The 26063-nt window shown below is 31.3% G+C and overlaps 2 protein-coding genes across 2 annotated transcripts; both read left to right on the top strand.

Annotated features, from left to right (window-relative positions):
* Positions 1-2107: 2107 nt before the first annotated feature.
* Positions 2108-7395, top strand: LOTGIDRAFT_157704 (hypothetical protein; the record flags this gene model as incomplete). Its single annotated transcript, XM_009050370.1, has 4 exons — positions 2108-2227; positions 5939-6533; positions 6601-6791; positions 7291-7395. 4 exons carry the CDS (start codon positions 2108-2110, stop codon positions 7393-7395), a joined length of 1011 nt encoding a protein of 336 aa, XP_009048618.1.
* Positions 7396-10271: 2876 nt separating this feature from the next.
* LOTGIDRAFT_157703 (hypothetical protein) lies at positions 10272-23909 on the top strand (the record flags this gene model as incomplete). Its single annotated transcript, XM_009050369.1, has 12 exons — positions 10272-10371; positions 10754-11114; positions 11673-11742; positions 12780-12942; positions 13287-13414; positions 13682-13847; positions 14732-14780; positions 16877-16975; positions 17143-17260; positions 20204-20330; positions 23361-23434; positions 23883-23909. 12 exons carry the CDS (start codon positions 10272-10274, stop codon positions 23907-23909), a joined length of 1482 nt encoding a protein of 493 aa, XP_009048617.1.
* Positions 23910-26063: the final 2154 nt, after the last annotated feature.

Below are 26063 nucleotides of genomic sequence, written 5' to 3'. Positions count from 1 at the left end.
AGTTAAACTCAACCAAGCAAATGACATTAAGATTCTAACTATCTAACCTAATAAGCTACATCCTGTTCTCAAATAGAATTGTTAGTGAATAGAACACCAGAATTATCTTAGCTTACAGAATTCATAAACAAAATAATTTTAGGCTAAATTGTTGCACCAATCAATCAGGGGCAATCACTGATAACGGCTTTAACGATTGGTTAAAAATTCCAATCAACAGAAGCCTCTGAAATGACTAGAGATCAATATGAGGTTGTTCGTTTAGCGAGATCGTAACTACGACGACAACATCGTTATTCACTAATTTCTATCCTTTTACCTCTTTATCAACTCATTTTCTTTCTAATTATTAGAAATTGTCTCTGGAAGAAAAGAGGTTAATAGTTAACTGGTTAACTGCTGTATAATACAGTTGGCAGGTTGGAAGGTTTCAGGTCTAACATCAGGACAATATTGTGCATGTGGCACTCATAATAGCCCTGGGGACTGCAAACCAAATTTATTAACTTTACCAGTGAATCAACACCCTTCTCAACAGACTGAGATTTTAGTAAAGGTTTCAGATGGTATTTTTCTGCTGAGAGATAATTGGAAGCTGATGTTATTTTCTAAACTGATAACTAGTGAAGTGTTCTATAATACTGTTAGTTGTTAACACATCTTTAACTTTCTAGATCTTATTTTCCACTGAATGGGTCAATATTTTAAAGGCCAATTGGTTGTTCAACTATACCACCATTTAGGTTAAATTTATGTTACTATATGGTACTATAAAAGTATTTAGGTCCTGATTTTAGGATTGGCTGTATTCACTGGTGTACGATCAAGAAAAATAATAGCCCAATTCGGTGATACAAGGAAGGTGGCTATTGCTGTTAAGGTATAAGATGAAGTTTGTAATAGCTTTGTGAAGATTTGTTACAAGAATAGTGGTTATTGAAGTCAAGGTATATGAAGAAGTTCGTAATATCTTAACATTGTGAAGTTGATTCTCAATGACCTATCAATACTGTCAGCAATGTCTCATCCTAATAGATTGCTGAAAGTGATTTGTAGTTAAATATCATATTATAAAATTCAAATGTCAAATTAATGTTTTTATATTAAAATAATCTTCTTAAAACAAGAATTTGAACTTTTAAAAACCTTCAGGGTCAATATTTTAATTTAATCCCTTGATAGTAGTTAAAACCCTAATTAACTTCAAACTTCATTCTTGATAGACTTTAATTCTTTATATGGCCTCAAACTGGAGGATTTCTTGGTGACAGTGTCTGTTTTTATGTTGTCTTTGATACATTGATTTGTTTCAGTGACATGTAAAATAGGTTCTGATATAGTTTTCATTTACTCCTAGCACTGATTGTAAATTAAGCATCTCCGATCTCAATCTCACTGGTCTCTGTCTGTAACTGACGACAAGTCCCTGCCCTTCCACTTTTTCCTGTTTGGGGCCCAGAAAATCAAGAAAAAAAACTTTACTGTACTGTTATAAATGGACAAAGACAAGACAACCTTACCATATGACAAAATTTACTTCATTGCCTACTGCATAGTGTTACCCATTACATTAGTACTGTAAGGGGAAAAAATTAGAAGGAAACACTCCCTGTTTGTTGTATTTATTTATATGAAAAGTAATTGTTGTATTTATTTATATGAAAAGTAATTGTTGTATTTATTTAAATGAAAAGTAATTGTTGTATTTATTTATATGAAAAGTAATTGTTGTATTTATTTATATGAAAAGTAATTGTTGTATTTATTTATATGAAAATTAATTGTGTAGAAGTATTAGGAGATTATCAACAGGTAGTTCTCCAAAACCACCTTGCTATAGACTTTATTATTATTACTATATATAATACATCTGTTAGTACTTAACTTCTCTTACTAACTATTTCAGCAGGACATTCTCTCAAATATACCACCTTCATTACTATATCATCTTCACAATGTCAAGGTATTACATACTCCTTATACCTTGACATCATGTTTCTGGTATCACAGAAGTTTGTAAATGCTGTGATTTGATTGGATTAATGGCTGGTAGATACAGCCAAACAGAACCTTCAACAACTGAAAAACTGGGCATCTATCTTCTATCATGCAAGTCCTCAGTTTGGCTGTGCATACCAAGGGCTGCAATTGGCTGTTTTGGCTAGCATACAATCCAATCAAATCACATACTTGTGAAATACAAGAAAAGTATCAAGTATCTGTCAAGGTAACAGACTGAATTCTCAATACTATAATATTGTGAAGATGGTACAGAACTAGCTAGGTATATTTATTTAGTTTTTATATCACAGGCTAGTCAATTCCGCCACCTGAGGGAAAAGTTCCAGACTTTGATAAAGTTAATAAAATTTCCCATAAAAAACTAATAAAAAACTTATTAGGCCAGTGGCGTTTAGTCTCAGATTGTTCTGAACTTGATAATTTGATTTGATAAATCTGTGTTCACGGGTGACCTTAATGTGTCTTATATTCTTTCAACTAAATCATTCTCTTTGTCTGCCTTTTAATGAATTTTTCTGATTTTCTTAAAGAATTGACTTTCAGAAGAATGTTGTAACGCATTCTGGTAGAAAAACTAATATTTAAATGGCTGTATTCCCTTATATTCTATGATTGGGGTAATAATGACATTTTTAACGAGTAATAGGCACATTGTAATCTAGCGTAAAACTTTTGGACTATTATAATTTAAGTTGTTTTATTCAGTCAGGCTATATTCTCCATCATGAGAAGAAGATTGTAGGGAAATTCTAAGAGAAAATCACTAAATAGTAAGGAATAGTAAGGATTGATAGGGAGAAGGGATGTAGAAGTAAAGATTTATAGGTGAAAGGGGGTATTGTAATTGATCAAGAATTAGTTGGTTAAATCAGCAAGGTTATATTCTCTAACATTGAAGAAGATTTTTTATGAAAACCAAAAAAGAAAATCACAATTGATCAAGTAATCTGAGAGGAGAAATAGAAAGAAAATCCTGGTTCTGTGGTAACAGAGGGAAACCAATAAACTTAGCCCTAATCAGAACAACAAAATATTAAAAATAACCTGCCTAATAATCTTGGCTAGAGCTGACCATTGGTCAGACAAAAATAACAAATAAACCTCAATTTGTGAATTCTTGGCACTGAGTGGAATACCAGGCTAGAGGTGGAATATTTAGTCGAGACTGGAATAACTGGTGCCTGATTTGAATTCCATGACCACCAGAGGAATAACTAACACCGCCAGTGGAAATATTTGCTACTGATATTTCTGACCTTTCGCCATGTTTTCTCTCGATTCTGACCTCAACAACATGTTTATGATCAGTTGAATGAATAACTGGAATACGTCTGGTGTTTTTCTGTTAGAGAAAACGGAAATCAGGAAGCATCTGGTGTTTCTGACAATCAGTTCAACTTTTTAACTCAATATATACATCTTACATCTGGTCTTACTTCTGGTGTTTTTGACTTCTTTTTCTTTTTCTTGGTTCTAAATGTATTGAATTGAAATAAAACCGCATCTCAAACGATAGCGCTAGGATGTCCTAGAATCTTAACATCTAACACTGTTTCTAAGGTATTCTAGCGTTAAGATCGTTTCGAGAATACATGGCCACTGCGGCAAGATTTATTATGAATTGAAGTTGAGATGTTTTTGTTTAAAGAAGAACAGAAAATCTCAGAACAGAACAATTGAATGATAATTATTGTAAACAAGCTAGCATACTGAAAACTGTTTTAATTCTGTTCGAGATTTACTATACTGTAAATAGTCATATTTGATCTCTTACTGGTCTGGACGGAGATCCAAACACTTTACAGCATCTGGTGTGAAAGAGGTTTATTTAACAACACTAGCCAGGATTGTCAGTATTTATTAGCCTAGTTTGAGTATAAACTGGTCTGGTGTATTCAGACTGTGTCTTATCAGTCTGTTAAACAGGAAGTGAAAGTATAATCTCTAACCACATGTTATAAAACCTCCCACTACAATCTCTGTTTAAACTATTTATAGTAACATGATAAGCCGTGCACAACCAGTGGTCTAGTTCTATTCTGACTTACGTAATTTCAAACACCAGTCAGGCAGCTTCTCACTTTTTCACAACATGATATCCTTAAAGTAAAATACTCAAACTCTTCCAGGCTGATGTAAGTCTAGTTCCATTCTGGCTAACTGTGAAAACTGGTTGATGGATTGTTAATTTATTACAATAACGATTATATACAGGATGAATCTACCGACCAGACCATCACGCCGGTGACAAAACTAAACTCTCTCTAGCATGCACTCAGTCACGCTCATGTGCAAACATGCTACCTGTCCATATTTGGAAATCAACCAAGTTAACAAACTGAAGTAACTGATTTAATACCAATCCCAAATATCAAAAACCATAGGCTGGTAGCAAAAATATCTTAACTCTAAGATAAATCTTAAAACTTAAAAACTCTGTTTGATGTTGTAAATTATATTGATAATATCAGGGAAAAATGAAAGTTTTATAAAGAAGACTAAAAACACTGGTTGATGGTGATTTTGTTATTATGTTACTATGGTGTTACAAACCATTGATATCAACACACTCTCAGAAGATATTAGATTTTATTCTGTTCATCAACAAGCTAGATTCAGCTTTAAAAAAACTGCCAAGAATTGTAGAACTAGATGCTTTCAAAGATATGAACACAGAATATTCTCTTTTCATATTTCAACTTGCTGACTTCAACATTTATTGTCAGCTCCACAATAGAAGTTAATATTTTTAATTGATTCTTTGTTTACTAATGTAAAACGACAATATTGTCAATATCTTACATGTTGAAAGTCTAATTTTAAAAATGTAAATATACAGAATATAATTAGACCAGGGACTTGGGGACCTTCCACTTTAAATTACTTTAACACTTCAAAATTACAATATCCTCTTCAGACATATTTTTGCATTTTTTGATTATTTCCATTTCAAATGTTTTATGATTATTCAGCAGAGTTTTTTCATTTCTTTTAAAGAGTTGGAATGAAAATACGACTTTTAGTTTTCTTTTGAAATAAAACTTGAAATGATGAACTTATATAGTCAAAGTTGTACCAATACCCACCCTTATCTTGTCTATTATTATTTATTATTTATCAAACAGAGTAGGTCCATAGTCAAACCAACAGCTCTGCTGAGTGAAATTAGTGTTAAGAGTGAAGAAGTTTTAACTTCTATGTAAAGCACTGGCCAAGGTCACAAATAAAGAGATAAATGTTCAATACAAGATAAGGTGAAGTTAGCATAGTTAGTATTAAGTATAAGTATATAGTATTATTGAAACCAACAATAATCTGGTTGTTATTTTATATATTTATATATTATAATTCTAACATTTAAAACTCTGGTATATTTTATTAAATTATAAATATCAATTGTTATAGAATTGGTTGTTAAATTCTTATTTTAATATTGAATATTTGAGTCGTGTAGTTTAGAAATGATGTTCATAATATTTCTAAATAGACTGTTTTTAGAAACATTTTTGCTCAAATTTATGAAAACTATATAATATATATGTACCAAAATACAGAAAAATGTTTCCCTGGACTGAAAGTTTTAACTAAAATAAAAACTGACGTTTAACCCCATAACTATTAATAAAGTATAATTAAAACGTGTTTAAAAAATTTTCAATAAAAGGTATGATTTTTAGATTATAATATAGTTGTATTGTTAGTCAGTTTGTAAATGGTCTACTAGTTTTATTTAATATTGAAGATGAAGATTGTGTAAAGTTTTAGAAAGTTTTATTAAGTATTTATGAAGTATTTATGAAGTATTTGCCAGTGGGTCAAGATGGTGTCTGTACATATCACAAGAGAGAGTAGAGTATTTGGTTGTCTTCAGTGAATTGAAACCAGATTTTGATATTATTCTCATTGTATTATATAGTTTATAAGTTTTACTGAGGGCTGTGTTTATCAAGGTTATATATTTAGAGAAAGAAAGAGTTTAACTGAGGACTGTGTTTATCAAGGTTATAAATTTAGAGAAAGAAAGAGTTTAACTGAGGACTGTGTTTATCAAGGTTATATATTTGGAGAAAGAAAGAGTTTAACTGAGGACTGTGTTTATCAAGGTTATATATTTGGAGAAAGAAAGAGTTTAACTGAGGACTGTGTTTATCAAGGTTATATATTTAGAGAAAGAAAGAGTTTAACTGAGGACTGTGTTTATCAAGGTTATATATTTGGAGAAAGAAAGAGTTTAACTGAGGTCTGTGTTTATCAAGGTTATATATTTGGAGAAAGAAAGAGTTTAACTGAGGGCTGTGTTTATCAAGGATATATATTTGGAGAAAGAAAGAGTTTAACTGAGGGCTGTGTTTATCAAGGCTATATATTTAGAGAAAGAAAGAGTTTAACTGAGGACTGTGTTTATCAAGGTTATATATTTAGAGAAAGAAAGAGTTTTACTGAGGGCTGTGTTTATCAAGGTTATATATTTAGAGAAAGAAAGAGTTTAACTGAGGACTGTGTTTATCAAGGTTATATATTTGGAGAAAGAAAGAGTTTTACTGAGGGGCTGTGTTTATCAAGGTTATATATTTGGAGAAAGAAAGAGTTTAACTGAGGGCTGTGTTTATCAAGGTTATATATTTGGAGAAAGAAAGAGTTTTACTGAGGACTGTGTTTATCAAGGTTATATATTTGGAGAAAGAAAGAGTTTTACTGAGGACTGTGTTTATCAAGGTTATATATTTGGAGAAAGAAAGATTTTACGTTTATGTTTAAAGTTGGATGAAGTATGACCTATGTTATATTTTTGTTACTGTTTTATATTTTCACTATGTATTATATTGGACATACTAGTGTTTTAACGTTTAAAACATAGTTGGATAAAGACTCTTTGTTTCTTAGATTTTTCTTGAGGCAGGTTTTATAAAACTGTACATTTATAGCAAAGAGTTAGTGGAACACTGAGTATTCATCTGTTTATATTATCGGACTGTATAAAGGTTGGGTTTTCATATTCTACATTGTGTATTATATTGGACAGAGATTTTACTTTAGACAGGATGTAAAAATGTTAATATTTATAGTTGGATAAAGATGAAGTTTGTATCTGTATATTTTATTTATTGTAAGAATAATGTGTTTTATCTAATTATATTTTTTGGACTGTCTATATTGTTTTTTTCAAATTGATATCATAAAATCAAAACTGGAAAATTAGAAAAGGATTTTATTACCTTCTGTTGTCTAGGATTTTACTCTAAATATTGTAATTTTTCTATTTTTCAGGATTTGAGAAAAGAAAACTTGGCACGGTTTAGTACATCATGTCCAGCTCTAGACCTTGAGGGTCAGGATATACCACCTCTTTCTATCAATGACGGTCAGTTTTAATTTTAATTTTGATTTGCAGTGGAATAGACAGTGAGGGTTGGAGGGGGGGGGGGGGACGTTTTCAATCTAAATGTTTTACACATTGTTATCATCTTAATCATTGTCACATCTGTAAGCCAAATTGTGACTGAAAATAGTCTTCCAATTTTTAAATCAGAGATCTGAACACCAGACCTATCAAAGGCTAGCTACAGTTGAATTTTCAAACAGTAAAACTATTGGTAGAGTCTGGTAGTAATTTCTACATGCTGTGTTTCCAAGTTTAAAACATTTTTTAGGATAAACATTTGTTTTCTTACCATTGAACATGTATTTTATAAAATACAATATCTTTTGGCTGACAGTTCACAGGAAAACTTTCAATTCAAACTGTTTCTGGATCAAGAGTATTGTTTTATGATTAGAACCAGAGTAAAATATGTTTATACTTTAACAAGTCTATCTTGATATATAAAGGTATATCCAGTTTCTAAAATTTGACTTTTTCTTCATCTAGCCCTATTTCTTGTTCTTAAATTTGATTGGTTAATTATTTATTTCTTGACCGAAACAAATTGTCAGAGGTCATTGTTAGTTCAATAAAGGACAGAACATTATAACTTGACAAATCTTTTTTAAAAAGCTTGAAGAAAAGAGGTTCCCCAGAATATACAACAAAATGTTTCATTTATTACTGAGTTAGATTAAGCTTTATAGAAACTGTTGAGAAATTTCTGATAATTCTTGCCCAATGGCCTACCGGTAGATTTTGATGTAACTCTGTGTACTATGTATTATAAAGTATAAAAGTAAAAGTGCCAGGTCATTGTGGATATTATTTTATTGACCTGCTCCACCCTCAGTAAATATCTTAGCTATTGTTTATTTGACTTTAAGGCTGAACTGAAACAAACTTGGCCAGTATCTTTTCTTAAATCTTTTGTTCATTTATTGAAGGTTCTCAAGTCAAAATGTTTGAGTAATAATATTGTACTAGGCTTTCTTTTCTTTACTTTATTGCCAATTAGCATGGTTTGTTTTTGGATTTATTTACCAGTCATGTCTGACTTCTCTGATGATTTGGCTGATTAGAATCAGGGGTTGTATTTAGATGTGTTTACCAGTCATGTCTATTAATTTGACTGATTAGCTGTAAGTGCCCTGCGTGTGTGACTAAAAGGTCTTCTTAGTAAACTATTATTAGATTGTATAGATCAGTCATGTCTGACTAGATCTCTAGACTGTTGATAAGGCTGTATTTACCAGTCATGTCTGACTACAGCTCTAGACTGTATTTACCAGTCATGTCTGACTACAGCTCTAGACTGTATTTACCAGTCATGTCTGACTACAGCTCTAGACTGTATTTACCAGTCATGCCTGACTAGTGGTGTAAAATGTTAATTATTTGGTTGTATTTACCAGTCATGTCTGACTAGAGCTCTAGACTGTTGATAAGGCTGCATTTACCAGTCATGTCTGACTAGTGGTGTAAAGTGTTAATTATTTGACTATATTTACCAGTATTCTTGGTCTAATACATGGTAATAACTTAAAAACTCATATTGAATATAGGTGTTTTAATTTCAGGGCAAATAAATTGTAAAATATTGTCATGAGAAGTATGTAAAATTAATGATGTTATATTAGATCAAGAATCCTTTACTTTTGGCATGAAAAAGAGAGTTTTGTTCCCAGAGTAAAGTAATCTCTATGTACAGTTGGTTAGTTTGTACTTCGTGAGATTTTTGTGACAGTGGGAACCCAAATTGTCCTCTCCTTTCCAGTTTGTCATTTTAAATATTAATTAGATATTGTTCTATTGTATTGTTAAAAAAGAATTGGATATTTTGAAGTTTTCAACGGGTAAAAATGTGCTATAAAAAAACCTCTCCTTAGTAACATTTTGTGTGTCATGCTACTTCTCTTTAAACAGTCAATAATTAGAGTTCAATTAGAATTATAGCTAAATCTGAACCAATAACAAAATTTTTGGAAATTTTTTGACAATGGACTTAAATATTTACAATAGAAGAGTTGAGAAGTTCAGGACATATATTGAGTCAATGGCCTATTCTCTTGTGAATTGTGGCTGAAATGACCAAAGTTTGAAAATATAATTTTTGGACAATGGACTTAATTGTCACTTGTGGTGGACTATGAAAGGATTTCTCCCTTGTGTTTTACCCACAAAGAAAAAGATAAGAAACTCAGGAAAAATATTGGACTATTTCTGAAACACAGTAGTCTTCAATTGTTTAGTTTCTGTTCTGAATGATTTCTTGGATTCTTATGAAATATAGAATTCTACAATAAGATTAATGATGTCGTAAAGTCAGGAAAATGATTTATTTTTGTGATTGAATTTCGGAAATGTCCCAGACCAGATAATAGAACTGTCATTTTATTGTAGACTTGACTCGAACCGTGGTTTGTTCTGTCTCAAAGATATAATTAGCCTTTGTGAACTCTCTTGAAGTTACATGATAAACTTTGTGAACTCTCTTAAAGTTACATGATAAACCTTGTGAACTCCCTTAAAGTTACATGATAAACCTTGTGAACTCTCTTGAAGTTATAGTGAACTGTCTGAAAGTTACATGACAAGCCTTTGTGGACTCTTCTCAAAGACAAGCCTATGTGAACTCTCTGAAAGTTACAATACAAGCCTATGTGAACTCTCTGAAAGTTACAATACAAGCCTATGTGAACTCTCTTAAAGTTACATGACAAGCCTATGTGAACTCTCTGAAAGTTACATGACAAGCCTATGTGAACTCTCTGAAAGTTACATGACAAGCCTATGTGAACTCTCTTGAAGTTACATGACAAGCCTATGTGAACTCTCTGAAAGTTACAATACAAGCCTATGTGAACTCTCTTAAAGAGACATCAAAATGAACAATCCATCTCAGACTATTTATATCAAGGGTACTAGAAGGGCTAGCATGCCTTGTATTATTAATGATTTTACAATAATAAATCCTCATGAAACAGGTAATATTGAAACACCAGGCTTCTGTTTCTGAAAAGTTGCCACACTAATGGTTTCATAGTAACATGCTTGCTTATTAACCTGCTGGAGGTCTAATCCAGGCATAGAGGTTGAGATAATACCTTCAGATATTTCAACCTGGCTTCATCCAGTCAGTGATGCAGGTCAAGAGGAATTACATGGAATACACATTGTCGTTCGAGAGTCTAATGTGTGTTGCAGACAGTTCAAGATTTTGAACAGTTTGAGAAGCCTAATGATCCTGTTCGTGATAAATTTCCCTCATTGCCCACACTATGGCATTGCCTTTCTCTATCCATTCTGGTGCAGAAAAGTAGAATGCATCACACCATTTTATGTCAATGGAATTTTTATATTTTTCAGATCATCATAAATCTATGCTTGACCTGGTGGATGATGACAGAAACCATGACAATAATTACGTGGAAAGTGCCAACTTTTCATATCCCTCCGCGGTGTGTACCGATATTATAGACCCGAACATTCGAATCTGTGTCAACGGAGTAACAGTAGACAGTTCGACAGATTATTCTACCAGTAACCATAGTGATCAGAGCGTTAATGATATTAAATATATAAATAAATCTATTTCTCGAATTCAAAATGATGAAGCGAAAGTTCGGAGAAGAAGTTGGTGTCCCAATACGACTAGTTTAGAAGAAGAAGACGAAGATTCCAAGGATCATTCCACGAGAGTTCGTATGCTCGCTCTGACAGGAAAAAGGTTTGTACACAATTCATAAAGGGATGTAACTCTGTTTAACTGATATTTTCTGATAGAAGGGCTGTCAGTTTAGAGGAGTTTCGCTGAATTTTATTTATTCTATGGTAGCCCTTTTTACTTGATGTGATTTATCAAAATTGAAAAACCCGAATAATTATAAGACACTTAAAAAATCAACGAACAAGGAACAGACCAGCAATAAGTCATCAAATACTTAGTTTTAGTGGAATTTCAGAAACATCAGACGTCTGATTAAAAATTAGAATGGTGTAAATTGATGCTACCAGTGTCTCTGATACACATAAAAAATTTAGAAAACCTTTTTAAAATCACTTTAACAAGAACCACAGATGTCTGATTGAAAATTGGAATGGTGTAAATTGAAACTATCAGTGTCCCTGATACACATAAAAAATATAGAAAACTTCTTTACAATCTCTTTAAATGGATATTAATTCACTGCTATTTTCTGGTGTATTGATAATTCTGTAATGTTTAAATTTCCCTGAAATCTCTCTAGTTTTAAAGATAAAAATAATAACATGAATATTTCTGAAGATTAAAAAACAACATTACAACAGAATTGATTACAGTTGAATTATTATCTATATGTAGTTGTAGAAACAAGGTAATTTATTGGAAATCTACCCTGATTCTATCAGTAATCTCTTCCAAGCTACAAGCAATATTTTATTATGATGATATGTTTTGAATTTTAACTGCCATAGTTGTTTACTGAACTGTATAATAATATATTGATATTTCTTATTCAAATTATTGAAAATCTCTCGTTCCGAATGTCAAACATAATTCTAAGATGTTTTAACTATTGGAAATTATTCATGCTTTACAATTCCTAAACAAAATTAAAAAACTATTATTCACCCAATTTTTTTACTAAATTCTGAAACTTTTATACTTGAAATCAGGGATATTGATTGTAGCCAGTCATGTCTGAATTTAACTCTAAATGGTTCGAGTAAGTTTATTCTGAAACTAACAGTGAAATAGTCAAATTAAATATTCCCTGAAGTTTGACATTATAAAGAAGTTTGATGAAACTGAAGATGCTACAAAAAAGGCATCAAAGATATCAACTGCTCTCAATGGACATAAATAAAACATTTTGTCTCGAATAAGGGTCTTGCTATTTTAGGAAATTCTAAAAGGACAGATTAAACTGTCTGTATTAGGTTAATTTAGAGATAGGCTTCAGTAATTAACAATAAAATAACCAACTCTTTCTAGTTCTATTATAAAATCTGATTGAAATAATGTCAGGATTAAAAGTCTTGAGATATTTCTCGTGATAGTCAATAATTGACGTCATTCTTAGAAGTACTATTGCTGACACCACTCTGCAACATAAATATCATCACATCTTACAGAAAATCCACGTTAAATTTCTCTCTTTGTGAGAGTCCACATAGATAATATTGTCTAGTTGGTATTTAGACTTGTCATTTAAGCATCCCTTTTGAAGAGTTCACTTGGTTTTTTATTTATTTAGTATTTATTATTTCAGCAAATGAATTTCTAATAATTTAGATTATTTTTGAAATTTCTTTCTGAGAAGTGATACAGGTCACGAGAATCGATCAGCTGATAAATCAAATAATTATATGACTGTATTCCTTTAAAACTGTGTTATAAATTGTATTTCAGTATGAGCCTGAACAGTCTCATGGTGACGATGGTTCAGATGAAGAAGATTATCAAGACGCACGAGAACAAGCCACACCAAGTTTATCACGTATAAAACTTGGTGAAATGAACAAACCAGTAGATTTTTCGACTACTGCAGATTATCCAGGGTCCGGTCCAACAGGTATGTTTCATCCTTTAGCAATACCTTTTCAAACCTTTAAACATGCTGAGCTAATATTCATATATAGGTAATATATAGGTAATATATAGGTAATATATAGGTAATATAAGGTAATGAGATGCAAACTTTTTTTAAGGTATTCAAGTGTTCATGAATCCAGTTCTTAACAGCTGATAATTTGACATTTTATAGTCTTTAGAACTTTAACGCTGAAATATAATTTTATATGATCTGAACCTTTCATCTTTCATTTCTTCAAAATAAGAAAAACAACATCCATCACACTGCAATTTAAGAAGCCCAAAGCCTAAAAAACAACCCTGAAACATGTTAATTTATTTCAGTTGAAGATATGCCAGATGCCAGTTCGTATTTTGCCCGTTTATTGACAGAAGGAGCAGTTTCGGGACCCATGAAATCGGAGGAACAACCTTCAGATCCAGTTTATAAACGTTCTAATTCAGAGGTGGAGGTGAGTGACAGGTTTGACGTTGTTGTCCAAAGACTCAGAGCTCATCTTAAGCTGACTACACATGTGTTTCAGATATACAATCCTCATCAATACAGTTACTTTGAAAATCAAAGTCTTCTTCAGGAATGAACACAAAACTCCAATCTTTTATTGAACTCTTCCGGATGTATGTTTAGAAGATCTCATTTGCGGATTAAGGAGGTTTCATGTTGTTGCAGCTTTATCATTATTATTTTATTCATAATATTTCTGATATTTATATTTCAGGAGACGGCAACTAAAGAAGTAACATTTCGAACGTATTCAGTGGAAGCCAGTAAATCTCGTAATTCTTACGATGAAGCTGATAGCAGCTGTTTGAACATCCCACATTCCAGTATGACAAAATCTATTTCAACTCCATCAATACCAGCAGCAGGACAGAAAACAACAGGTAAGATCCAGCCCATGTATTCTCAGAACGATTTTAGCACTAAGATATCTTAGATATTAACGTTAGAAGATAAGAATATAGGACATCCTAGTGCTAAGATTGTTTCGAGAATACTTAGGCAGGGAACACCAGTCTCTCTCTCAGTCTCTCTCTTCCAGTCTCTCTCCCAGTCTCTCTCTCCAGTCTTTCTTCCAGTCTCTCTCTCCCTCTCCCAGTCTCTCTCTCCCAGTCTTTCTTCCAGTCTCTCTCTCCCTCTCCCAGTCTTTCTTCCAGTCTCTCTCTCCCTCTCCCAGTCTCTCTCTCCCAGTCTCTCTCCCAGTCTCTCTCTCCCAGTCTCTCTCTCCCAGTCTCTCTCTCTCCCAGTCTCTCTCTCTCCCAGTCTCTCTCTCCCAGTCTCTCTCTCCCAGTCTCTCTCTCTCCCAGTCTCTCTCTCCCAGTCTCTCTCCCAGTCTCTCTCTCCCAGTCTCTCTCTCTCCCAGTCTCTCTCTCTCCCAGTCTCTCTCTCTCCCAGTCTCTCTCTCCCAGTCTCTCTCTCCCAGTCTCTCTCCCAGTCTCTCTCTCTCCCAGTCTCTCTCTCCCAGTCTCTCTCTCCCAGTCTCTCTCCCAGTCTCTCTCTCTCCCAGTCTCTCTCTCCCAGTCTCTCTCTCCCAGTCTCTCTCTCCCAGTCTTTCTCTCAGTCTCTCTCTCCCAGTCTCTCTCTCCCAGTCTCTCTCTCCCAGTCTCTCTCTCCCAGTCTCTCTCCCAGTCTCTCTCTCACAGTCTTTCTCTCAGTCAAATGTAGTCATGCCATGGAACAACTGAGACCAAGTTGAAAAATCTGAAGTAGAACAAAGATTAGCTATTTCATCCCACCATTGGTTGTAACTCATATTTTTTTTCTTCAGAAGATAGAAAGAGCAGTTTGAGACGAGAAGCAAATCGTGAAGGAAAGCAGTGAGTATTTTTAGTAACATCCACCTTTTTGTAGCATGTTTCTTTTTGATTGGGCCTATGTTGTCTGGTAAAACAAGTCTAAATTTTGTAGGCACGATCAATGTTGTCTTTTTGCACAGCTTTGAGGTCTACGTGATTTTTTTATGTTGTTTCTCCAATTCCATCTTCCTTCCACCATCCATGAGTATTTTTTGGTTTTTATTTGGAAGTTTTGGTCTTCCTTTTATGGTTTAAAAATTAGTTTTGTTCAAATTTTTTGCCCATTTTGATTTTTGTCCCAAATTATTTGTTACGATTTTTTTTTACATTTTTTGCCTTTCCCCAAATTTCAACGTTGACGTTTCAGCTCTGGTGACCACGAGTTTATTCAAAAACTTGTTGAGGAACATGAGTAAGTTATCTCCCCTCGCTGACTGCCTGACGTATGCTATAATCTCATTTCTTGCCTTCATATCTTAAACTTCTCTCTGACTTTCATATTGAGGGCTTGCTTTCACAGAATTAATAAAAGTGACGTTAAATTTTTGAGAATTTACAAGAGTTCTGTGGTAATATTTTATGTTTTATTTCTGACTAATTCAGTTAAAATTTAAACTGATGTTTTTATTCAGAATCAAAAGGAATTTGTAGCGGTGTAACATATTTTGGCTTGTTAACTTTTTTTGATTATCTACTGTACTGTACTGTCCTATCATATATCATACTAGTTGGTCTAGAATCTGTAAAAATCAGGAAGAAGTTTAAAGAATAAAACTGTGTCCGGAATGTGTCACCTAGTAGTAGTGCTAATAAACTAGTCAGCATTCTCTATCCCATCATTACCTAGCAAATATAGTTCATTATCTACTGTAGTCTTCAGACAACTCATCTATTATAGCATGTATCCCTATTGTAGTGTTAGTCTTCAGACAACTGACCTATTACAGCATGTATCCCTATTGTAGTGTTAGTCTTCAGACAACTGACCTATTACAGCATGTATCCCTATTGAAGTTCGGTTGAGAACAAATAGATCAGTTGTCTGATGATCACACTCTTTATAACAACATGTTTCAGGTTCTGTTTTGATATACTTGTTGATTTAATACAGGACCTGAAACTTATTGTCAGTATTGTTTTCATCTGATAATAAAATTGTGTGATTTTAAACGTGTTTTGTAGAAAATTAATATAATATTGAATTCTGTTTCCAGTAGAATATATAATTTATGATAATAATTGTGTAGTAAAAACTATTTATTAATAATATTAGTAACATCATTGTATCAGTCTGTCCTAAATAAGGGAAATAACTCTGTTTTTCCTGCTTCTCTAAACTAACTTCTACCTCTCATCTAAATACCTAGAGCTTCAAAACATAAACTTACATATCTTAGTGCTTAATTTCTCAAATCTTATTTTATAGCTGATATATACATTAAGTTATATATTGAAAAGTTAACCTCCAATTTGAAACTAGTTGTCCTGATTAAGATTGCATATCTGAAACATGTCAGCAATATGAGATGAGCTCTTGTCATTACATAGATTTCTACAAAAAACTAAGCATTTTTTGAATTTTAGATTCTGCACTTTTTCTGCAGTTTTCAGTCCACCATTGGACAAATAACTTTCTAATATACCCAGAAAGAACTTTTGTTTTTTTGGTCTTTTCATTGTTTATTTAGAAACATAGATAAATAAATATTAACTATTAAACAATATTATTTTAGATTTCAATATTTTATAATGTAGTATTTAACAATTCATCTAAAAATATATATATATATAGCTTGCTAGTTTCATTGTTTTTTATTAATAATACAATATTTTATAATGTAGTATTTAACAATTCATCTAAAAATATATATATATATAGCTTGCTAGTTTCATTGTTTTTTATTAATAATACAATTATTTTATCTGGTATATTTCACATATTTTCAGGATAAATTGTCCACTCTAGTCCAAGAAAGATATTTGTGAACATTTAACTTTTCAAATTGTATTTTGATCAATATTATATTTTATTAAGTGTGAATTAAATGATATAATCTAGTAATTAAAGTTAAAGTATAAATTATTACTAAATATTTTGACTCTGTGTGTATTTTTAGTGCGTTATTTCGCCGTCAACGTGAAGTAGAAGAATTTGATGAAGATTCAGTAACGTCCAATAAAAAGGCTTCAATTTCTTTACAAGATTTTCTTAATGAGTAAGTTCATTTTGTTTCCGGAAATTTAATTTCAGGAGGATTCAAACCCACTGCACTTAATCACCAAACCAACAACATTCTAACTTCCTACTACATGTGCAATTTTCTGCGATTTTTTGTTGACTGTAGAGTCTAGAAATTATTGTTTTTTTTATTTTCTATTTTAGAGAGTTGAAACGCTCTCCCTCTCCAGACAGCGATGATAAAAATAAACAAACGAAGAAAGAGGAGGGAAAGAAACGGAAAACAAGCGTTTTCTCTCGGATTAGCTACAGAAATAAAAAGGTAGGTTAAATAAATTTATTTAGATAAATTAATTTAGAAGAACAAATGAATGAATGGATAGATGAATGAATGGATAGATGAATGAATGGATAGATGAATGAATGGATAGGTGAATGAATGGATGGATGAATGAATGGATAGGTGAATGAATGGATGGATGAATGAATGGATAGATGACTGAATGAATGAAATCAAACTAAAAGTGTATACAGCTAAAATATGCTTAAAGATATGTTGAAAATTTGAGTGATGGCAAATGAAATAATGAATGAATTAATGAAGGATTGGATGAATGAATGAATTAATGAATGAATTAATGAAGGATTGGATGAATGAATGGATAATGCAAAGGAAAGAATGAATGAATAAATGAATAATTGAAAGAATGGAAGGGAAAGTGGTTTAATCTAAGTTATAAAAGTCATTAAACATTTTGTCAGGGAATTAAAAAAAGGTTTATAAGAAGTGAAGAATTGCTGGTAATTAAAATAAAAAGTCAAGATAAAAGTTGGCAGAGCTAATTATAAACTATTCTCCGTCATAATTTAAAATACAGAGTTAATTCAATGATAAAATGGGTGTCTAGATGAATAAATGAATATTTGAATGAATAATATTAACAGAAAGATAAGAGTAAATGTATAATAAAATTAATTGAATTAAATAAATAATTATTAAAAATTGTCAAGAAATTAATATTTCTTATTGAGAATATGAAAAAGATAAACAAAGTAAGACAAAGAATGAATAAATGAATGAATGATAGTATATTGATTTAGACAAGATGATAAGTAATGATATATTATAGTAGAGGGAGTGAATGGAACAGCCTAGACAAGAAGCTGTTGTATTTATCTAGTTATACTATATAATGAACTGGACTAGTAGTAATTACTATGTATTTATATTATGATTATTGACTAGTAAACAATGTTAATTGGTTATTCCGTCTGTCTGTAGAGTATTTACCTTGTTTTTACACCATCTTGGCTATTTGTTTATCTCCCTCTGAATGCAGGTAATTAAATTCTCTAATTAATATTATCTTTAATTATTCCTGGTATTTAATCAATTTAATTTGATCAGACTATAATATTGGAAGTCTACAGTAATTTTCACAACCAGTGTTCTATGACCTCAGCCAGTGTTTACAGCCACAGACCTTGAATCTAGTCGACCCAGCTGTAAATAGGAACAGATAATTCAGGAAAGATCTGAGGTTTGGTCAAGGATCAGCTGGTAGACAGGATCTCTAGAACTTAAGTAGTTATCCTTGTAAAATTATTGCCAAGAGGTTTGAGCAAAGATCAGCTGGTAGACAGAATCTTCAAGAACCTAGTTTAATATTCTTGTGAAATAATTACTAAGAGATTTAACCAAGGATCAGCTTGTATAAAGAGTCCTCTAGATTGTAATTATCCTTGTTAAAGGTAGTTGGTTTTTTTTTAAATGTGTGTGTCAATTCAGCACCCCTGACTCAAAACATTACATGATATAATATGATAATCTGTATTTTGACCATTGACCAATCTCTGTAGGCCTGTAAGTATTTTCTGTCCAGAAATACAGTCAATAAAACTGACCTATTAAACTAGTAATATATATTCTCTATGTTATGATAGACAGTCTGTCTATTGTTCTATGTCTATTGTCCCTGGGTGGTCAGTTTAAACCACTACCCCCACTCTGGTAAGTGATCTCTACACCTGACAAATATTAACATTAAGTTAGGTGTATTGTGTATCATAAAGTCATGTCCATATTAGCCATTTGTTGACAAGGACAAAAATTAAATGTGAATTGGAGAACTTGGCTCAGCATAAATACACACATGACAATTTTATCATACTGAAATCTCTGTGGAGGGGAGAATCTTGCCTTCTTAAAGGCTGAAAGCTGGCTTGGCTTGTTTCTCAACAGAACTTGCTAGTTTGACTCAATATTTTAAGCTATTTATATCTGTGTATATATTTAGTCTAGAATCTAAATGTCAGATGAATATTAGAATCAAATCATGACTGTCCAATTATTATACACAACTTTTTATATTTTATAATACAGATAGTAAAACAGAGTTATACAATAGTAAAACAGAGTAATACAATAGTAAAACAGAGTTATAGAATAGTAAAACAGAGTTATAGAATAGTAAAACAGAGTTATACAATAGTAAAACAGAGTTATACAATAGTAAAACAGAGTTATACAATAGTAAAACAGAGTTATACAATAGTAAAACAGAGTTATACAATAGTAAAACAGAGTTATACAATAGTAAAACAGAGTTATACAATAGTAAAACAGAGTTATAGATGTGTGTCTGTAGGCAAGAGTTTGAGGGTCTTGAATATCTCAAAAATATTTTATTTTGTATTATATTAGACATTCTGATACAAAGGTGTAATTTATAATTATAAGTCAATTATTGAAATTAAAATTATTTAAATTAGTAATTAATAATCAACCAATCAAATTTAAATTATTTGAAAATTTGAAATATTTTGTGTATATCTTTAATTAATAATTTGATAGATTGATTTAATGAATGAACATTTTTTAACATGACCAGAAACTAGAGGAGTGTCCAACACAATTTTTAACTCAAACTTAATTTGAATTTTATACAGTGAAGGGTGTCACTATTAAGACAGGGATTTGAGTTTGAGTTTTGTTTTTTGAATTCACTGACTTACATGATTTTGGATATGTTCTATCTGTAAAGATAGTGGTGTGTTTTGGACCAACCTTGTGTATAGTTTGAATAGTGAATAGTATAAAGTGAAATTTAAAATGAGGAATTTTTTAACAGGTGTAAGTGTTATACTGTACAGCTATATCTCCCTCTATAGTATATTTTACTTTCATTAATTATTAATTGTTGATTATTTATTAATTGTTGATTATTTATTAATTGTTGATTATTTGTTAATTGTTTAATTACAGAAAGAAAAGGAGAACAAAGTCAAAAATACATCAACTCATCAGTTTGTCTCAATCTGCTACAGTAACAACACCGCCTGTCATGTCTGTCATAAAACCATGGCCAATAAACCAGCCTTAAAATGTGAAAGTAAGTACACAGTTTGATTCTCTTGGGGGTGGGTGAAAGGGGTAAGTAGGGAGGGGGCTCAGGGTATTCATGTTTGTAGAATATTCAAAGTTTAAGCATGTAACCTAACCCTTATCGCAAATTTTCAGTTTTAAGAGTTGTGAAATTTATAAATTGAAAATAAGAATTATGTAATATATGATATTATGATATGAATATTTTTGAGGACAGTATTTATACTGGTGACATAATTCATGATGTAAACAGTTAAACCACTGCCAAGCTTGGTAGATATTTGTCAATGTAAATAATTACACTCTAATATTGGATAAACTATGGTGATATATTGTCTCCATCTTAATCAGGTGAAACTGTGGAGATTTGAAATGACTGCAATTAGCCATTCTTTCTATCTCTAATTTAGCTGTGACAGCCAAATGTTTTCTGAGATTGGAAAGAAGGTGCTCCAAACACTAATAATACTATTAGTCAATCTGACAAAATAAACTCGGAAACAATTTATAAAACTCTAGAGATCAGCCGTTATTAGAGTTATTATATAAAACTCTAGAGATCAGCCAGTTATTAGAGTTATTTTATAAAACTCTAGAGATCAGCCAGTTATTAGAGTTATTTTTATAAAACTCTAGAGATCAGCCAGTTATTAGAGTTATTTTATAAAACTCTAGAGATCAGCCAGTTATTAGAGTTATTTTATAAAACTCTAGAGATCAGCCGTTATTAGAGTTATTATATAAAACTCTAGAGATCAGCCAGTTATTAGAGTTATTTTATAAAACTCTAGAGATCAGCCAGTTATTAGAGTTATTTTTATAAAACTCTAGAGATCAGCCAGTTATTAGAGTTATTTTATAAAACTCTAGAGATCAGCCAGTTATAAGAGTTATTTTATAAAACTCTAGAGATCAGCCAGTTATTAGAGTTATTTTATAAAACTCTAGAGATCAGCTAGTTATTAGAGTTATTTTATAAAACTCTAGAGATCAGTCAGTTATTAGAGTTATTTTATAAAACTCTAGAGATCAGTCAGTTATTAGAGTTATTTTTATAAAACTCTAGAGATCAGCTAGTTATTAGAGTTATTTTATAAAACTCTAGAGATCAGCCAGTTATTAGAGTTATTTTATAAAACTCTAGAGATCAGCCAGTTATTAGAGTTATTTTTATAAAACTCTAGAGATCAGCCAGTTATTAGAGTTATTTTATAAAACTCTAGAGATCAGCCAGTTATTAGAGTTGTTTTTATAAAACTCTAGAGATCAGCCAGTTATTAGAGTTATTTTATAAAACTCCAGAGATCAGCCAGTTATTAGAGTTATTTTATAATACTCTAGAGATCAGCCAGTTATTAGAGTTATTTTATAAAACTCTAGAGATCAGCTAGTTATTAGAGTTATTTTATAAAACTCTAGAGATCAGTCAGTTATTAGAGTTGTTTTTATAAAACTCTAGAGATCAGCCAGTTATTAGAGTTATTTTATAAAACTCCAGAGATCAGCCAGTTATTAGAGTTATTTTATAATACTCTAGAGATCAGCCAGTTATTAGAGTTATTTTATAAAACTCTAGAGATCAGCTAGTTATTAGAGTTATTTTATAAAACTCTAGAGATCAGTCAGTTATTAGAGTTATTTTATAAAACTCTAGAGATCAGCTAGTTATTAGAGTTATTTTATAAAACTCTAGAGATCAGCCAGTTATTAGAGTTATTTTATAAAACTCTAGAGATCAGCCAGTTATTAGAGTTATTTTTATAAAACTCTAGAGATCAGCCAGTTATTAGAGTTGTTTTTATAAAACTCTAGAGATCAGCCAGTTATTAGAGTTATTTTTATAAAACTCTAGAGATCAGCCAGTTATTAGAGTTATTTTATAAAACTCCAGAGATCAGCCAGTTATTAGAGTTATTTTATAATACTCTAGAGATCAGCCAGTTATTAGAGTTATTCTATCAAATGTAAGATAATGTAGCCCAGATTTGTGGAAGGAGAATTTGTTTCTTGAATCATGAATTGACATTATCACTCCCATCTGTACCAGAATGCCAGAACTTACAACGCATGTCTGGTACACACTGTTACTATAAATAGATATCATTCTATAGAAAACGCCTGACATATGACTACACTGTTAGTTCTGTTTTAGCTATTGTATAATAAATTTCGTTGGATGCTATCGTTTAGGATATTTTTCGTTAGTTTTAAATATTCAATCTGTGTTTTAAGGTGAAATTTGTGTGATGTTAAAACATTTTTTCTGGATAAATAAAGATAATGGATAAGTGGAAATTTTTGAGTAAAAAATGTAAGATTTTACTGTAAACTTATTAATGTCTGGGATAGGTTTGACTTTCACAATTTTTCATTAAATGAAGATAAGTTTTTGCCCTTGATTTAGCTGAAGTTTATAATTGACTGATAAATGAGTTGATACAGGTGTTGCTAATAAGGGGAGGCATGCTCACCCTTCAAAAACACCTGATACCACTCTGTGACTCATGGCCAACTTTGCATCTCCAATTAGCTAACAATGTTTATTTGGTATTTTGGTTTGTCAACTTGATCATTTTTTATGTTTATGATACTTAATTTTTGATTTTAAGTTTTTGCTAAGTTGTTAATTTCTTTATTACGTGGAAGATAATTGTTAAAAAATACACACATAACACCTGTAACTTAATTCTGATATTTATACATGATTTAATTATGATATGTTGTAATTAGTGATGTACTAACGATGATGATGGCTGATGTAATTAAGTCTGGCACCTCATTCTCTAAACAAAGTCATCAGTTTATCACCTAGTTAGGTTTATATTTTATAATAGAAATACTTATAAATATGTACAGTATTCAATTATAAAGTTAAACTAATCAGATGTACATTGATCAAGTGTTTTTAGTTTTGGAGTAATTGTTATAAAGATGAATTATATATTATTAGTTATTTTAAAGAGCAACGTTGAAATGTTGTGGCTGTGATATCAGATATAATATTTATACTATAGATATTGTCTGTTATATTTTTCAGATTGTTTGATCAACGTCCATGAGAACAACTGCCAAGACCAGATTATGCCGTGTGATAAAAACAGAATGGTCAAGGTAAGCCGTCTAATATTTCTGAATTTCTGTTTTCAGCTGGGATGCTTCTTTCTGTTTCATAGTGTTTTAAATTGGTTATGTAACTTTGATGCCATTGATCAAATTGTTAAACTTCTCTCATACTCAAGATCGTATAATATTTAACCAATCAAATGATCTATTGAATTATAGAATTTGGGGTTGAATGAAAGTTTGGTATAGCGTAAACTTTTACAAATCAAATCTCTCTCTGAAAACATTATGTAACAATTTGACAAATAGTACCTCCACATATATCTTGTATGATTAGATTTGGTATTTTAGTTGTTGTAGTATTTTCTAGAAGGTGTAGGTGGGAGTTAAAACAATGGCCTTGTTGATTCTATAACATTATCTCGAGTCAGTTAGTAAACCAAGCTGATGATATGTGAATGAATCATACTATTTTTGTGTTGTACTTTGTTTGTAGTTTAAACTTTCAGAACAAGTCTGCTAATGATCATTGTCTTTTCATCATGTCTGAAACCAATACATATTTATACTGTGTTTCTCCATAGCAAGTATACCTTGTATTAGGGATTAATAGATATTCATACTTCTACAGTCAGTTTTTTGGTTTGTTTTGTAATTATATACACAGGCATGAAACTTGTCTACATTATATGAATACAGACTATCCCCTTGGCTTGTAAATGGTTGTTTGGATTGGTTAAAATTTACTGTCTTATATGAATCTATTTGGATAGAGTAAACAATGGTCAAATGTATCGATACAGGCATGATTTTAAATGAGAATGACTATTGTTAACCAGAATTTATTATTTAAACTTTTCACAGTCATATTTCCTAAAAATTGGCACACTAGACCAACCAGTAGTGTTAAAAGGGTTAATATTTGTGTTTATTGTTTCTGAAGGGTTAATATTTGTTTCTGAGTACTATAAGATGTTATCTTAGCTATAGTTGTAATAAATCAGACCAATGATAGAAACTAAAATAACTTGGTTATTTATAACAAAAATATACAAAGTCACACAATGTATCCATTCCAATATTCTTCTATAACCTATAAGTTCAATTCTGCTGGTTCTGATTTTCTTTATATATGAACTTTTACAAATATGAAATTGCAAAATGAGAGGAATATTCAAGATTGCACATTTACATTGGTTCAAGAATTCAAAATCCTTGATCTATTACTGTCCGTGCAATTTCATTCATTTGATTCTGGAACCAAATTGTGAGAAAATTTTCACACTGTTTTCTGCAGGAAGTCATTTTTATTTCTATGGCATTTGACAAAATCTCACAATGGCTTCCTAACTTTGGTTTTAAAACTATTTATCTTTCCAATGATAAATTTAATAAGTTGTATTGTTGTATTGTGTAGAAATTTGTAGAATAATTTGGGTGTGTTTTAAGATTACTTCAAGATGATATCATCACTATAAATTACAATAGATCGGGTTTGAGACAGGGACACCTTCTTTCTCCTATCTTATTATAACATTGTGTCTTAACCTATATCTTAATCTTACATTTTTATAACTTAAGATTCAAATGGTGTTATATGTCTTACTTTTTTGCACTTGATTTGAATAATGAAGTAAGATAACGCTTTAGAGTGTCCAATGAGGAAAATTTTGTGTGATAGCATTGTATGTTAACCTTTATCTTACTCTTTCCTCTTTATAACTTGAGATGGCCTAGAGAAATAAAATGAAATGGTGATTTATGTCTCACTTTTTTGCACTTGCTTGGATTAACGAAAACTGGCCTAATGCACTGTGCAATGGGGTAAACTTTTACATGCACAGCCTGTGGTACAGTGTATTCGTCTTTCTTAACGACTCAGCGTGTTTCCATGTTTGCTCCTCGAATCTGAATTACTGGAAGGGAAACTGGGTTGAAAAACCTGGATTTTGAGCCAAATTTACAAAAAGTGTACAGATAAATGGATGTGGTGGTTTTTAGAAACTTCAAAGACAGTTCAGTAACTTTTATTAGAAAATACTGAAATAAAATGTTAAATAGATTGCAAATGATTATTATCTTAAAGATACCCCCTGTTTATTACTGTAATATAAACATGCTTATGAAATTTGCCAATCAATAATCTAATGTCATAATTTAAACACCCATTACACTGAAAGTGTCTCTACAATCCGCTGGGGGGTAAGGCTCTATCTTACACATAGATCTTAATATAAACATTATGAAATGAAAGTCCTCATAAAAACACCGGCCAAGGTCACAGTTATATTATAATAATATTTTGTAACGTTCATTTCATAATTCAAGCCAATAGTTTTTATGGATGAATAGTACTAAGATATAAGGCACTCATTTCTTTAGTTTGGAGGTTTTCATCCCTTTTCTTTCCATTATCCTTTTAGGATCCCTGATCAATAACAGTACCCCCTTCTCCATATAAATCTTTACTGTTACCCCCTTCTCCATATAAATCTTTACTATCTGCTTGCTGGTTTATGTTTTTATTTGACCAAATACCATTGCACACTGCATGGTATGGCCAGTTTCATAATCTCAAGCTGGAACAGTCAAATACGATGTGACTCCATTTAGTTGCATGTCATTTCGTCCATTGCTCATGATTTTTAACGTGGATTATTGAGTGAATTTGTTGTAA

Source organism: Lottia gigantea (assembly GCF_000327385.1).
Source record: "Lottia gigantea unplaced genomic scaffold LOTGIsca_15, whole genome shotgun sequence".
NCBI classification, from domain to species: Eukaryota; Metazoa; Mollusca; class Gastropoda; family Lottiidae; genus Lottia; species Lottia gigantea.
The sequence above is the reverse complement of the archived record's forward strand: the minus strand, read 5'-3'. Positions and strand labels throughout refer to the sequence as shown.